The following is a 17,979-nucleotide window of genomic DNA, read 5'->3' as shown; positions in this document are numbered from 1 at the left end:
ACAAGAATAATACAAGAAATAAGTATTGCTGCCATATCGGTCAATTAATAATGAACACATCATTAATTATATCTACTGTGTCAGTCAATCAATCATTGATATTTACTGTATCAATCAATAATGAATACATCAATTAATCAAAAATAACGTGTCAATCAATTAATAATGAACCCATCAATGTTATATACTATATCAATTAATTAAAAATGATCACATCAATTAACAATATAGTATCAATCAATTAATAATGAACAGATCAATCAATGCTATCTACTGTATCTAATATTCTCATCCTACATAATAGGTGCCGTACATATATATTCTGTGTGATATTTTTATTATTCTTTATGGTTGCCCTGCACATACATTCTGTGTGATATTCTTATCCTACATAATAGTTGCCATATACATACATTCTGTGTGATATTCTTATTCTACAAAATAGTTGCCATACACATATATTCAGTGTGATATTTTTATTCTACATTATAGTTGCCCAATACATACATTCGGTGTGATATTCTTATTCTACGTAGTAGTTGCCATACACATACATTCGGTGTGATATTCTTATTCTACATTATTGTTGCCGTATACATACATTCGGTGTGATATTCTTATTCTATGTAATAGATGCCATACACATACATTCTGTGTAATATTCTACATTATAGTTGCCATACACATACATTCAGTGTGATATTCTTATTATACCTTATGGTTGTCCTACACATGCATTCTGTGTGATATTCTTATTATACTTTATGGTTGCCCTACACATTACATTCTGTGTGATATTCTTATCCTACATAATAGTTGCCCTACACATACATTCGGTGTGATATTCTTATTCTATATTAGAGTTGCCATACACATACATTCGGTGTGATATTCTTATTCTACATTATAGTTGCCCAATACATACATTCGGTGTGACATTCTTATTCTACGTAATAGCTGCCATACACATACATTCGGTGTAATATTCTTTTTCTACCTTATTGTTGCCGTACACATACATTCGGTGTGATATTCTTATTCTATGTAATAGATGCCATACACACACATTCTGTGTAATATTCTACATTATAGTTGCCATACACATACATTCAGTGTGATATTCTTATTAAACTTTATGGTTGTCCTACACATGCATTCTGTGTGATATTCTTATTATACTTTATGGTTGCCCTACACATTATATTCTGTGTGATATTCTTATCCTACACAATAGTTGCCCTACACATACATTCGGTGTGATATTCTTATTCTACATTATAGTTACCCTATACATACATTCTGTGTGATATTCTTATTATACTTTATGGTTGCCCTACACATACATTCTGTGTGATATTCTTATCCTACATAATAGTTGCCATACACATACATTCTGTGTGATATTCTTATTCTACAAAATAGTTGCCATACACATATATTCAGTGTGATATTTTTATTCTACATTATAGTTGCCCAATACATACATTCGGTGTGATATTCTTATTCTACGTAATAGTTGCCATACACATACATTCGGTGTGGTATTCTTATTCTACATTATTGTTGCCATATACATACATTCGGTGTGATATTCTTATTCTATGTAATAGATGCCATACACATACATTCTGTGTAATATTCTACATTATAGTTGCCATACACATACATTCAGTGTGATATTCTTATTATACCTTATGGTTGTCCTACACATGCATTCTGTGTGATATTCTTATTATACTTTATGGTTGCCCTACACATTATATTCTGTGTGATATTCTTATCCTACATAATAGTTGCCCTACACATACATTCGGTGTGATATTCTTATTCTATATTAGAGTTGCCATACACATACATTCGGTGTGATATTCTTATTCTACATTATAGTTGCCCAATACATACATTCGGTGTGACATTCTTATTCTACGTAATAGCTGCCATACGCACACATTCTGTGTAATATTCTACATTATAGTTGCCATACACATACATTCGGTGTGATATTCTTATTCTATGTAATAGATGTCATACGCACACATTCTGTGTAATATTCTACATTATAGTTGCCATACACATACATTCGGTGTGATATTCTTATTCTATGTAATAGATGCCATATGCACACATTCTGTGTAATATTCTACATTATAGTTGCCATACACATACATTCAGTGTGATATTCTTATTATACCTTATGGTTGTCCTACACAACTACATAATAGTTGCCCTACACATACATTCGGTGTGATATTCTTATTCTACATTATAATTGCCCTATACATACATTTTGTGTGATATTCTTATTCTACGTAATAGTTGCCATACACATACATTCTGTGTAATATTCTATAAAATAGTTGCCTTACACATACATTCAGTGTGATATTCTTATTATACTTTATGGTTGCCATACACATATATTCAGTGTGATATTCGTATTCTATATTATAGTTGTCATCACATATACATTACATTTTGTGTGATACTCTTATTCTACATTATAGTTGCCATTACACATTCATTCTGTATGATATTTGTATTCTATATTATAGTTGTCATCACATATACATTACATTCTGCGTGATGTTCTTATTCTACAAAATAGTTGCTATACACATGCATTCAGTGTGATGTTCTTATTCTACAAAATAATTGCCATACACATACATTTGGTGTGATATTCTTATTCTATATTATAGTTGCCATACATACATTTGGTGTGATGTTCTTATTCTACGTAATAGTTGCCATACACATACATTCTGTGTGATACTCTTATTCTACATAATAGTTGCCATACACATACATTCTGTTGATACTCTTATTCTACATTATAGTTGCCATACACATACATTTTGTGTGAAATTCTTATTCTATATTATAGTTGCCATACACATACATTCTGTGTAATATTCTACATTACAGTTGTCATACACATACATTCTGTGTGATACTCTTATTCTACAAAATAGTTGCCATATACATTACATTCTGTGAGATATTCTTGTTATACTTTATGATTACCCTACACATACATTCTGTGTGATTATAGTTGCCCTACACATACATTCCGTGTGATATTCTGATTCTACTTTATGGTCGCCCTATACTGATATATGGCATGCTGATTTAGTACAGGTATTTAAACTCTGAATATGACTTTCCTTAGTTTGGCATTTTAAAGAAGAAAAAGCTGGATCCCCTCACACCTCTTGACACTACAACACTATACTTTTTCTTGCAAGATGAAGAACTGAGGAGACAAAAAGTTTTGTGTGTGTTTGAATGCAGAAAATTTGATTCCTTACCATCTCTGGCACAAACAATTTGACAACACAAACTAAGAAAAGTATTAAAAACTTTCATGAACTTCATTTAGTATTTATTTTATATCATGTGGCTCCAATGATCAGGAAATGGGTCCATTTATAGCGACTGTTTTGAACAGTGTACATTTTAACCTATGTTCACTTTTCTTTTTTTCTCACCCATTTCACCCTATTCTGTCTGGAAAAAAGATCACCCAATGATCAGGGAAGAGATCACTTCATCTTATTATGTCAGTGATGAGATCACTTCTCCCAGCGTGGACCACACTTCTCCCAGCGTGGACCATGCTTATAAGGTAATGGGTTACATAGCTCTAATGACTGATGAGATGGTCAAGATCAGTGGTTCCCAGCCCCCAAGTCTGAACCCAGATCAGGGTTGTGAGGATGTTTTGGAGGGTTGTGGAGGGTTGCCAGGATTTTCTTTTAGCGTGGCAAAACTTATCAAAATTTTTCTTTTGGGTCTTAGCCAAAAAAGTTTGGGAAACACTGGTCTAGATAATAGCTTTCACTTGGTTTTATAGCATACAGTTCAATACGTTTATTTCAAAATATCACTCCAAAATAACTGCACATTCTTTATCTTAGTTACAGATCACAAACACAAGCACCCTGACTGTCGTAACGCACATAATTCTAAATAAAGGGACAGAAGTATACAAACAATCATTGGGAACACTCTATTCTTCAACTTCTGTAGACACAGTTCCAAAAGAATTATCTCACAAAGGAACACAATAACTAACTGATACACATTAAAATGGCCACAGGTGACCATGATGACAAATTAATCTGTAAAGTATATCAACTTAACAATATTTGATACAGTCACAAAAACACAGACAATGTATTTTATATCCATTTCAACTCTTTCAACATTCCCAATCAGCATATGTCAATTTGTTATGTGCCCTGTCTATATCTCTATAAAACTAAAAAAAAGACACGATGAATAAATAACATCTTGCAAAATGCTATGGCAATAAAACTATGTGTAGTGACTACAAAAATGCAGTATCTGCAGATAGACCAGGGACAAGGCCAAATCTTAACATCTTGTTCTAGATTTTCCCTAAACTTTTATCAGCAGACCAATACCCTCATCCAGTCATAGACTGTTTAGTCCACGAGTCTAAAATGAGCACAAAATATCTGAATATCATGATAGAATTTCTAAAGTAGAAGCTTTTAGAACATGTTTGGCTTGTACATTTAGAGATATATACCCAGCCAGTCAATTCTAGCAATTTTATACAATAAACAACCAGGGACTTGGGTAAGTTTGGATTCAACTACCCTGGCATATGTCCTCAGGCCCCACATAGCCCCCAAGAAAGAGACAAAAATATGCCACAGTTTGCAATGTATACAAATATTTCAAATTACATCTAATGCTTCCAATGAATAATAAATAATTACACAAGAATCTGACTAGTAAAAACTTGAACAGTAATAGGAAATTTGAAACAAAATCTTCTCTCACCTGAAAGCAAACAAAAATAGTGAAACATCATACCTTTGCTGTTGTTTCATAATTTAATTTTTCTTGTTGTAAAGTAACAAGTTCCTGTCGCAGTGTATCTTCTGTATGGTTCTGAAAAATAGCACAGCAATGTTAAGTTTTCAATAACAAGTCTCTAATTCAAGACAGAAATCTTTCGGTTGATTTACTGGCCATGAAGTAGAGGTATTCACAGCTATAAGAACTGACACAATGTTGATTACTATTCTCCCTTTCTGCTAATACACATTTGTGACAAAAGACAAACTACTTTCTACTAATATCTATATCACTTACAACATAATCTAATTAATGCCCAACTACACAAAAGCTTTAGAACCAAAATGTCAAGGGAACATACGCCCAACTTACATTACAATATATCATAGAAGCTGAGGTGTAATCTGTGTGGCTTTTGTTACTGTGATCTAACCATACTAAAGTATTGAGAAGAAATGTATGTGGTTCTTGCCAGGTCCACCTGTATGCCAAGTCACATTCGCTCCTTTAATTTAATCACTGTTTTCAGTACAGAACAATACAAATCTAAAACTCATACCGCATGCCTTTTCAAAGACTCTGGTGTGCCACTTCTGGCATATGAACAATAGGTGTGTGTGTGTGTTTGTGTGATTAGGATTTTAAACATAGCTTTAACAATTTGTCAGTGTAGCAGTTTGAACCCATGATCTCCTACTTCTGAGGCAGACATTCTAAACACTAGGCCACCAGAGCGGTCTTAACAATAGGTAGGAAACACCTGGTTTAAAAGATTCTGATAGTATGATATTTTAAGCAGGCTACAAAAAAATAAATAAAAATTATGAGATATTGATAATCATGGGCATCAATTCCCTGCTAAATACATGCACGCTGCAATTAACGTTTGAAGTCTTATAGTTATCTCACAACAGAAAAATGGTTCAAAATTCATAGCATATTTTCAATAATTATTCCAGAAATTATAGATAATGAACATACTGAAATGAAATGATGCATTGTTTTAAGTGCTATACAAAAGTTGGTAAATGATGTCAAGGGGGGAAACCACTCTGCATCAATTCATTTCCTCATGGGATTAAAATCTGAGTTTTGTCCCTTTACATAGCATGGCATTTTCAAGGCTAAATGGTTAACAGATCTGAATATAGAAAAGTGCCTATTATTCCAAACACAAAGCAATCTTAGTAATGAAAAACAGACAGCATGCCATAGATCTGGAGGTATCCCATAAAGTTAATAAGATCACACACTACACAAAACAAGGTTGAATAGTAAAAGACAAAAATAACAAAAGATTTATAGCACACACCTTAGAATAAGCATGAAGCTGATTTTCCAGCACTTCTAGCCTTGATAGTAACCTATCTTCATCTATTAAGGCCTGCAAAAAAAGAGTACTTTACATTATATAATTATGCACAGGTATTTACACTTCATGTACAATATTGTGAATAGGATTGGGTCACAGATCATGAAAATGTACTTGTACTGAATGACAGATTTTATATTCAATCATCATACCTGCAAATAAATCTGATAAATTTTTTTTTAAAAACACATGGATTAACAAAAACCAAAAAATTACTCACAAACTTAATGTACATACAGTAGATGGCAAGGGGGTGGGGGTCAGGAAGAGATAAAACTGGGCACAAAAATACATGCTTCTGATTAAATGAAGACAAAACTAGTCTGAAATACACTTGTAAATTGACAATTTATATTTGTGTAGTGCAGTCTATAATGCATTAAGTACTGTACATGCATGTGAAAAATCCATGCATTTATAGATCACACATTATAAAATTCATTAACATCTAGTAAGAAAACACCAATAACAAATTAGTTGCTGTGGTGCACATACTGGATGTCATCTTGACAGCATTATCATTTAGCACAAAACTAATGTCATTATGTCTTTGCTGAAAACCTGATATCATAATGATCATCCGTTCTGGGAAATAGTGACAAGATGTTTAAAATAAACATCACGGCAGCTATATCTGGATGTATGACTGGCACCATTTTCATTTAGAACCAACTAGGTATCATAATAAATCTTGTGGTTCAAACCCCATGTTGGAGAGGAGGAGAGATAACAATATTTTTTTCCCCTTCTGGAAGAGCAGCAATAACAAGATATTCAAGATGGCTACTGTGGTGGCCATATTGGATGTCAGATCAGCATCAATTTTATTTAACTGATTATCATAAGACATCTCATGGTGAAAACCCCACTTCAATATGACTTTCTGTTCAAGCAGACAGGTGGTAAGATTTTTAAGATGGCTGCCATGCTGGCTAATAATGTCAGATCAACACCAATTTTATTTAGGACCAGCTAGAAATCATAAGTATTTTAGTGAAAATCCCATATGACCATCCATACAGGAATAGCAATAACAAGATTTTGAAATGGCCATTGTGCCACTCATACAGCATATCTGATCAGCACCTTTTAAATTCAGGATAAACTAGCCATCGTAAGAAATATTTTAGTAAAAACATCACACTGATATGACCATACATGTAGGAGGAGCAGAAATAACAAGATTTTCAAGATGTCTGCTATACAGGCTGTCAGATTGGCACCTTTTTTTCATTTAGGACCAACTAGAGATTGTAAGAAATTTCTTTTGTTGTGAAAAACTCGTGTTGATATGACCAACCATTCAGCAGGAGTAGCAATAATGATATTTTCAAGATGGCCACTGTGGTGATATACTTTTCACAAGTGTTCAATGTTATAGGCAGTTGAGATGTAGCAAAAAGACTACAGTTTCTGCTCTTTGTTTGAGCAAGGATATGTGGACTTTAAATGCAATCTTATCTACCAGTGTCTGTGTGAATAGGTGCTTGTATGTATCATGGACATGTTACTCCACCTGCCAGCCCCCTTCAGATGATTCCTGAGTATTCTGAACAAGTTCCTGTAAGGTGTTGAGCTTCTGTTCCAGCATCTTTTCCCTGTGCATGGCCTCCTATAAAAAAGACATATTAACAATATTAGTATGAACAAAGCAATTACCTTTATCATGCCAACTCTAAATAGGTGTTTTGAAAATATACATGTTTCCAATGCTGTTGCATCCAAACAAATAATTCTTGTCTTTGAAGGGGTGTAAATGCCATTTAAATTTGCTCAAGAATCAAGAAATTAACACCAATCCAGTCATCACCATAAGATGTATTGGCAATAGTGCTTAAATGACAAAAAAGGGCAAAGCACAATATTAGTAAAAGATTGGGAAACTGTGTGTGTGTGTGTGTGGTATGTATGTATGTATGTATGTATGTATGTATGTTGTTGCTGTTGTAGGGCTTAACGCCATTTTTCAGCACACGATAGGCCATACATGGCGGATAGTATTAATGGTGGAGGAAGAACCCAGGAAAACCCTGAAAAGAACCACCGACCCACGAGAAGCTACTGGCAAGCTTTCTCACATACCCACATTGGCTGAATCCGAGACTCCAACCCACGCTGACAGAGGTGAGATGGCAGTGATCCATAACGGACAGCGCTTTAGATCACTCGGCCACTCAGGGCGTGTGTGTGTGTGTGTGTGTGTGTGTGTGTGCGTGTGTGTGTATGTATGCATGCGTGTATGTATGTATGCATGCATGTGTATGTATGTATGGATGTGTGTATGTGTGTGTATGTATGTAGGTATGCATGCATGTGTATGTATGTATGGATGTGTGTATGTGTGTGTATGTATGCATCTATGTATGAATTATGTATCTATGTATTTATCTATGTATGTGTGTATGTGTGTGCATGCATGCACTATACTACTGAATGTACAACTGAAGACAATGTTTATACAAATCTGACATAGTCTGTGCCTGAACATACTATCAACACAGAAACCTAGACAGCGTATTTTAAAACTGGTATAGACTGACCTGAGTGATATGACACAGGCACAAATCTAGTCAGCACATCTTAGAACTGGTACAGACTGACTTAAGTGACATGACACAGGCACAAACCTAGTCGGTATTTCTTAGAACTGGTATAGACTGACCTGAGTGATATGACACAGGCACAAATCTAGTCAGCACATCTTAGAACTGGTACAGACTGACATAAGTGACATGACACAGGCACAAACCTAGTCGGTATTTCTTAGAACTGGTATAGACTGACTTAAGTGACATGATACAGGCACAAATCGAGTCAGCACATCTTAGAACTGGTATAGACTGACCTAAGTGACATGGCAGTATAATGGGCCCTTGTTCACCTTAGACAAAAAGATAGTTATACAATGTCCATGCTTGATAAGAATGACATAGCTCGTTTTTACCAAAGCAACATCATAATACAAGCAGACACGATGTATGCAAAGCATTATATGCTGTTTGAGCTGACCAGTTCCTAAAGATGAAAATGCAAGGTCAGACTATGATTAACCAAGAGTCCCTTGAAGAACTGGGGCTCTTCTATGCAAAAAGATTTTCCAGAAATTCAAGATAAAACCATTTCTTGCTTTTAACTGTCAAGTTTTGAATCTATCTCAGCCATTCTTCAATGATAAAATTTTTTTCCAATTAGCTGCTGTAGAGCACATACTGGATGCCACCATTTTCATTTATGAGAGTGCAGTGTTCTGGTGAAAACCACAGGTTATAATGATCATCTATTCGGAGAAGTAATGACAAAATGATTTGTTAAGAAAGTCCTTGTTGCAGCCATATTGAATGTATGACTAGCACCATTTTCACTTAGGACCAACTAGGTAATAAGAAGAATATTCGGTGAAAAACCCCATATTGATATAGCCATCCATTAGGAGTATGTATAACAATATTTTCAAGATATGACTTTCCATTTAGGAGTAGCAAAAACAGTATTTTCAAGACAGCTGCTGTGTAGGCCATACTGGACATCAGATCAGCAAAATTTTCATTTAAGACCATCTAGACATCATAAGAAGTCTTTTAGTGAAAACCTCATGTTGATATAACCATCCATTCAGAAAGAGTATCAATAAAAAGATTTTTAAGATGGCTGCTGTGTGGTGGCCATATTGGATGTCAGATCTGCATCATTTTCTTTCTAGACCAACTTGTGACATTAATAGGCCTCACAAAATGTTGGTCAATGTACTTGGTCTAGATGTCAAGTTAACATGCAAAAACCCATTTTCCTTTCTTCAGTCCCAGTGACCCTGACTGCTGACCATTAAACTCTGAAATCGAGTTCTTCCTGTCCCAAATGCAATGAAATTGGTAACAGATGAATGGACATCATTAACATAATATTCTCTGCTATTTGATAGAATTTAAAAAATCTTGTGTACTGTTATGATAAACTTGCCTGTCTAAAGCACAAGAATTTGAATTTTTGATAGTGTTTTAAAAACAATTCTGGATTGTACTCAGTATATAACAAAAACAAGGATGTACCAACTTTTCTTCCCATTGGTAGAGTCATATTGACAAACAGTTCTTCACTACAGTGTTGTTTATACTGGGTTAAATCCACTGAGTATATTAATTTGATAGGTCCAGCCATGCAGTGAACAAATTTATAGGATTTAATTACTAAACACCATCGCGAAAAAAGACACACAGTAATGAAATGGGTACAATCGAGAGAAAAATGAAAAGACTATCTGATGTCAAGTTCTCATGATTTAAACCTGTGCCATTTTGGGTGGTGGGTGGTGGAGGTGCACCTACAAGAATTAATGCTGCTGTACTGCACTACCTTTGTATGGAGTCAAACCCATCTTGAGCTATCTCTGAGAAGGAAATAACAATGGGCTTCTGACAGAAACTACCAATGCAGCTATTGTTAAATCCATGTTAAGCTATGTCAAGTTTTTCCTGGGACAGGAACCATCTATGTCACTGCACAATGAATCCCATGTTAAGCTATGTCAAGGAAATAAAACATCCTCCTGGGACAGGAACTATCTATGTCACTGCACAACGAAATCCATGTTAAGCTATGTCAAGTAAGGAAATAAAACAGCCTCCTGGGACAGGAACTATCATGTCACTTCACAATGAAATCCATGTTAAGCTATGTCAAGTTTTTCCTGGGACAGGAACTATCAATGTCACTGCACAATGAAACCCATGTTAAGCTATGTCAAGTTTTTCCTGGGACAGGAACTATCTATGTCACTGCACAATGAATCCCATGTTAAGCTATGTCAAGGAAATAAAACATCCTCCTGGGACAGGAACTATCTGTCACTGCACAATGAAATCCATGTTAAGCTATGTCAAGTTTTTCCTGGGACAGGAACTATCAATGTCACTGCACAATGAAACCCATGTTAAGCTATGTCAAGCTTTTCCTGGGACAGGAACTATCTATGTCACTGCACAATGAATCCCATGTAAGGCTATGTCAAGGAAATAAAACATCCTCCTGGGACTGGAACTATCTATGTCACTGCACAATGAAATCCATGTTAAGCTATGTCAAGTTTTTCCTGGGACAGGAACTATCAATGTCACTGCACAATGAAACCCATGTTAAGCTATGTCAAGTTTTTCCTGGGACAGGAACTATCTATGTCACTGCACAATGAATCCCATGTTAAGCTATGTCAAGGAAATAAAACATCCTCCTGGGACAGGAACTATCTATGTCACTGCACAATGAAATCCATGTTAAGCTATGTCAAGTTTTTCCTGAGACAGGAACTATCAATGTCACTGCACAATGAAACCCATGTTAAGCTATGTCAAGTTTTTCCTGGGACAGGAACTATCTATGTCACTGCACAATGAATCCCATGTTAAGCTATGTCAAGTTTTTCCTGGGACAGGAACTATCTATGTCACTGCACAATGAATCCCATGTTAAGCTATGTCAAGGAAATAAAACATCCTCCTGGGGCAGGAACTATCTATGTCACTGCACAATGAAATCCATGTTAAGCTATGTCAAGTTTTTCCTGGGACAGGAACTATCTATGTCACTGCACAATGAATCCCATGTTAAGCTATGTCAAGGAAATAAAACATCCTCCTGGGACAGGAACTATCTATGTCACTGCACAATGAAATCCATGTTAAGCTATGTCAAGTTTTTCCTGAGACAGGAACTATCAATGTCACTGCACAATGAAACCCATGTTAAGCTATGTCAAGTTTTTCCTGGGACAGGAACTATCAATGTCACTGCACAATGAATCCCATGTTAAGCTATGTCAAGTTTTTCCTGGGACAGGAACTATCTATGTCACTGCACAATGAATCCCATGTTAAGCTATGTCAAGGAAATAAAACATCCTCCTGGGACAGGAACTATCTATGTCACTGCACAATGAAATCCATGTTAAGCTATGTCAAGTTTTTCCTGGGACAGGAACTTTCTATGTCAATGCACAATGAAATCCATGTTAAGCTATGTCAAGTTTTTCTTGGGACAGGAACTATCTATGTCACTGCACAATGAAATCCATCTTAAGCTATCTCAAAGAAGGAAATAAAAAAAATCTTCTGAGACAGAAACGGCCTATGTAACTATAATCAAATCCATTTTAGCCATCTAGCCACAGGTGGATGCTTAAAATTTTGCACATGGGCTTAAAAATATAACTTACAAAACAGGTGACTGTTTAAGAGAGGTGACTTTAAATAACATATAGGATTTACCTGTAAGAGATGTGAAAGCTGGTATAACTCCTGTGCTGGCAAGAGCTCACCTAGCTGATTGGCTCTGGAAAACAGAAGAAATTTGAAAAATAAGCAGAAAATTGTATAGCTGAAACAACTAGTATTAAGATACTGTGTAAAACCTTATCAGGCTAGATGTACCAAAGATTTTTTCCCTCCACAACAGACAACATTAGTTAAAATTTCAGGTGTCTTGTGTGCATCGAAACTGTCACCTTATTTCAAAATCCTTTACTGTATCTGGGGAACTGTAAAAACATCCCATTTTGTGTTAAATCCACAGCTTCCATGCAATGTTTAAATTATTCTCAATATGAAACAATTTACCATACTGTTGCACCAAAGTAATTTAATAACTGTATAGTATGTAACACAAAACAATCCCTTGTAACTAAATTTTCTGTCTTTTTTGGGGGGACTACATATATCCGAAATGCTCTTAAGAAAAAATGAGGGCATAACAATGAAATGAAACTGGTACTTAGTTGGCAACCTGACAAAACTTCATCAGCAGTCAGTTGTTTGTGCATGACCTAAATAAGTATAATTAGAGAAATACTGAGTAATTAACTCTAAATTTTGACATTTAGAGGAAATGCTGGCAAGCTTTGGTTCCACTTTTATACCTTTCCTTACTGAAAGTTTTAAGTATCTTTTCTTCTGAAGTCACAGTGACTCAGTGGTTACTGTGCCAAAAAATTTACCTTAAGGGTACAGGTATGAACCCTACCATGGGCTATGCCAGATTCAGCTATTCTGATATGTCCCTGGGCAAGGTCTAAGCTGAATTGGCATTAAATGTGTTACTGTGCCATAAAATGCTAGACTAAACTAAACTAGGCACTTTTTGGAAGTTTTAAGTAGGAAAGAATTGGTGAAGTTTTATCAGAATCATTTTTTACATGGACCTTTCTTGCGACATTGCACTTAACTGATTTCAATGCCAAACAATGTTTTGTTTTATTTCATTGAAACAAAATATTATTTAATTTTCATTCTACATCCAGATACATGTATACATATGATATGTCAAATAGTAACATTTATTCAGCACCATCAGATATTTAAAAATGGACTCTAGGAAATGTAGCAATTAATATAAGCTTACCACATCTACAGCAATAATGATAACAAGTCTTAGAATAAACCAATCATAATACATATAATTAAAGCATGAGTCCCTAGAAGGGACAGACACTCTACTGGCTAAAAAGAATTTCCAAGAATTCAAGATAATACCATTTCTTCTTTTTCACTGCTGAGTGTTAAAACCATTTCTGATATTCATGAGCACTAACAAGGTTGTCAAATAAGTTGATGTGGAAGCCTTATTGAAAGCAAAATTAGCACCATTTGCATTTAGTACTAATGAATCTCATTAGAAAACCCCATGTGAATCATCAATCATTTAGATGAAGTAGCAAACAAGATTTTCAAGATGGCTACCATGGTGTCCTTACTGGATGTCAGATCAGCACAATTCCCATTTGGGACCAACCAACATCACAAGTCTTTAGGTGAAAACCCCCATACTGATATTACTGTCATGTAGAAGTAGCAATAACAAGGTTTTCAAAATGGCCAAAATGATGGCCATATTGAAAGACAGACTGGCACCTTTCTGAATTCAAACTAACTAGATACTTTCAAATGAGAAGAAATAGCTATAACAAGATAATCAAGATAGAAGTTATGGTGGCCGGATTAAATGTCAGAATGGCACTGTTTTCTTTTCCATGCAAATAGATATCCTAAGAATTTTTTGGGGTGGTGGGGGCACCCCATGTAGATATGACCATCCATCTAGGAGTAGCAATAACAAAATCTTCAAGATAGGCACCCTGTTGGCCTTACTGGATATCAGATCACACCATTTTCATTTGGGATCAGCTAGCCATTAGAAGTCTTCATGTGAAAACCCCATGTTGATATGTTTTTCCATTCTGGAGTAGCTATTACAGGATTTTCAAGATGGCTGCTTTGGTGGCCATATTGGCTGTCAGATCAGCACCATTATTATTTAGGACCAACTAGGTATAATAGGGTGTCTTCCAGTTAAAATGCAATGCTGATACAAATTTCCATTCAGCAGAAGTAGTACAAAAAAAGATGTTTGTCATGGCTGCCAAGGTGGTTATATGGCACCATTTTCCTTAAGGACCAACTAGACATTACAAAAAAAATTTAAGTGAAACCCAGTGTTGATATAACCTTCCATCTAGAAGAAGTAGCAACAAGATTTCTTTGCTGTCCAAACAATACCATTTTAATTTAGGACCAACTGGATGTTGTAAGAATTCATGTAGTAAAAACCACATGTTGATAAGGAATTGCAATAACAAGATTTTCAAAAAGGCCACTGTGGCAGTCATTCTGCATGTCCAATAAGCACCATTTTTATTTAGGACCAAATACACCATGGAATAAGTGTGTGTTTAAAGCTTCATGGCAACCCTCTAATTAGTTTAGGAGGTGTAGCAACAACAAAGGTGTGCCAATTGATGGATGGACCAATGATGATGAAAAGGCAAATACCATTACCCTATCCAGAGCATGGCAGCTGTGCCTATCATATCAAAACTTGTGATAATAAACAAAAGAGCAGACATTTTTATCAGAATAGTATCTTATGACCATCACATTAATTGAAGTTATATTCCTCACATTAACAAATTTTTTATATAAAAAATAAACTTAACTGATGACAATTTAGTAGGTAAAGAATATGGAGTTATTTCCATTGCACTGTTCATCACATATTAACAAACCAGTGGCAAATCCAACTGTAAATTACTAATAATGAACTCAAGAGTTGGCATACCAAGTACAGAGCACATGCTCTCACCATCAAGTGTTGCCATAAAATGATCTGACCTAAAATTTTGCCTACCAATAAAAGTGTAACAAATCCAATCATAAACCAAGGCAATCATCAGAACAAAGTGCATAATTTATTTAAAATTCTGAAGAAGAAGAAAAATTTGTGTTATCAAAACCCCTATGTCAATAAGAAAAATGCTAGTTTAAGTTAACAACACAAGGTTTTCCCCAAACTGAAATAATCTAAACTAAATAGTTTTTTTGTTGGTAGATCTGGTGGTAAGAACATCATTTTACATTGTCAGGAACTGAAAAGAACACACCTGCAATATTAGTTTGAGAAGGAATGCAGTTTTGGTCCACAAAACTAATGATACTTTCTTTATACAATCCTAACAAAAAAAGGGGACTGTACTTTTTTTCAAGGTGGTTTATTCTCTACAATTGCAGTCAATCAAAATGAAGTGAATGAATAAAACATCAAGAAAAGGTTGTACTAAATCAAAGTACTGAGATTACTGAAAGCCTGAATCATTCAAAGTATTTTTAGGCAATGATAGATGGACTGATCATGTCAGTTACTGATGACCTGAAGCATACAAGTATTACAAGAGGGCCAAATAGAGTCAGAGGTCTCGCTAGGATTTTGAAACTAGGAGTTCAGGACCCACCATAAAAAGTTGCAGTCCCTTCTTTCCTACAGAATCAACACAGACGTGAGTGCATCTATTTTTAGATGGAGAGGTTTTCATAATGTAATCATTCACTTTAATATAGCTTCATTACAACAGTCCATTGACAGGACAGCAGATTTATGGTTTATTTATTTGTCTACGTCCTTGTAGTAATTTTAGGCAATGGTTAAATAGTATCTAATTTGCTGTTTTTCCCCATATTTTCGCAAATACATGTCAAGTTGGAAAACAGCTTAGACCTTAAAGCGCATCTCTTGAATTCCACAACATGGCATTGTCTCATATGTTTCTGACCTATATAATTTGCATTTTAAAGTTAAATCTTTAGTAAAATAATACCTTGTGTTTGCTTGCAATGATTTGTATATTTTTCTGAAAATATTTGCCCGACAATTTACGAAAACAGACAATCTAATAAACTGGTACATCCCAAACTTAGCGAAGTCCGCCATTATTTCACATTAGGCGTACTGGTTCACTTACAGTTTCAAACTAATTTTATGACGAAATAGTGTACAAGAGGCAGTTAATATATATCCATATCACCGATTCTGATCTTATAACACATGTCTGTATGTTTTATCATCAAAGGATATCATGCAGGAAATTGATAGTTGCTACCTTACTTGGAAAAGGGTTAATGGTCAGTCAGCTATCAAAACATATCCTTGTGAATGGGCAAGAGTTTATTTGTTAATGTAATTGATATCAAAACTAGGCCTAGCTACTGATGTCTTGATGAGTACATTTCGCTACAACACTACAACTAACCAGGCTAAGGCGGGGGCATTTTAAAAAAGTATGGTCAGTCAATTTACCTCTTAAATAGCTCTTGTTCGTCTATCAGAGTGATACTGAATTTTGTCAATCCAAGTAAGGACTTATTCCAAACGCTAAGCTAGGCATCACACACTTTCTTACACTTAGCTACTGTCCTATCTGAACTATCAATTCTAGCAGTTTTAGCACTCTTCTGAATCTCGTTACAATCTTCGTAAGTTTGCCGTTTAACCCAAAAATACTTATCCAGATTTACGAATGGCATTTTGTTTAAGTCAAAATGTCTTGATTCTGAGGTCGTGTGCACTACTTATTCCGATACATTCGGAAATAAACACAATAATGAAATCTAAAGTTGTTTATTTGATGTACTTTTATAAATAAGCACATTTACATCTCAAGGTCTTTCTGAATCTGAATTCAATCACTGTAAATATCAGTACATTTTCGCATCCGGCCGCCTTTCAAAGCCTTAGAACTTGCCGCCCAGTATATGGAGGACTCCCGCCTCAGTGATGTTCTGCATCCCAGATAAAAAATTAGCATCCAAATATGCGTAATTAAGCGTTTCCGAGATCTCTGAGAGTAACATATAAGTTCCTGATGACTTGACGCTTTCAAGTATTACAAGAGGGCCAACATGTCTAATGCTGATAACCATGTTCCTTTTCTTATGATCACAGGCAAATAGTACACTTAGGAATCTTTATAATACTGATTTCAGGAAGTGATAAGCTGATTACTGAGTGATCTGAGACCATAAGATGATACTGCTGATAACTCCGTACTGCTAACTTATGGGTTGTTTTTTCTCTCCATCCCCAATTCCGACTTAACCAGATAAGGTTGTAACTGATCCATAAATATACCAGAGATTAATGATGACATGATAATGTTTTAATAATAATAATAATAATAATAATAATAATAATAATAATAATAATAATACATCTAATGAATGTAACTAAATAATAACACAAATGACTAATCTAGACACTACTTTTTCTAAAAATTTGTAAACATACATCTTATAATCAAAATGCATAAAAGTCACAATATATAAGATAGTACAACAGTAACAATTAAATTGCATTTCTCCACATTATTCTGGACAGATCAATCACAGAGAAAACACTGATTAGCATGAACAAAGATAAAACAGCTGAAGAAGAAATAGGAATTATAGAAAAGTATGATGGTGTTC

General features: G+C 34.9%; 1 protein-coding gene across 9 annotated transcripts in view; it reads right to left on the bottom strand.

Moving 5' to 3' along the window:
* The window catches only part of LOC149789081 (uncharacterized), a 209,356-nt gene that overhangs the window by 107,030 nt on the left and 84,347 nt on the right, over positions 1 to 17,979 (bottom strand). For all 9 annotated transcript variants that reach the window (XR_016424299.1, XR_016424303.1, XR_016424304.1 and 6 more), the window contains 4 exons: positions 12,460 to 12,523; positions 7,719 to 7,814; positions 6,143 to 6,214; positions 4,846 to 4,923 (listed from right to left, as the gene is read on the bottom strand). Coding sequence is in view for 1 of the 9 variants with exons in the window: in XM_089975266.1 (XP_089831392.1) it covers positions 4,846 to 4,923; positions 6,143 to 6,214; positions 7,719 to 7,814; positions 12,460 to 12,523 (310 nt within the window). In the remaining 8 variants the exon portion in view is untranslated. The remainder of the gene's footprint in view (positions 1 to 4,845; positions 4,924 to 6,142; positions 6,215 to 7,718; positions 7,815 to 12,459; positions 12,524 to 17,979) is intronic.

This window comes from Sinohyriopsis cumingii, chromosome 11 (assembly GCF_028554795.1).
Source record: "Sinohyriopsis cumingii isolate HCF-2022 chromosome 11, ASM2855479v2, whole genome shotgun sequence".
Lineage (NCBI taxonomy): Eukaryota > Metazoa > Mollusca > Bivalvia > Unionida > Unionidae > Sinohyriopsis > Sinohyriopsis cumingii.
Note: the sequence above shows the minus strand (reverse complement) of the source record. Positions and strands in the feature narration are given on the sequence as shown.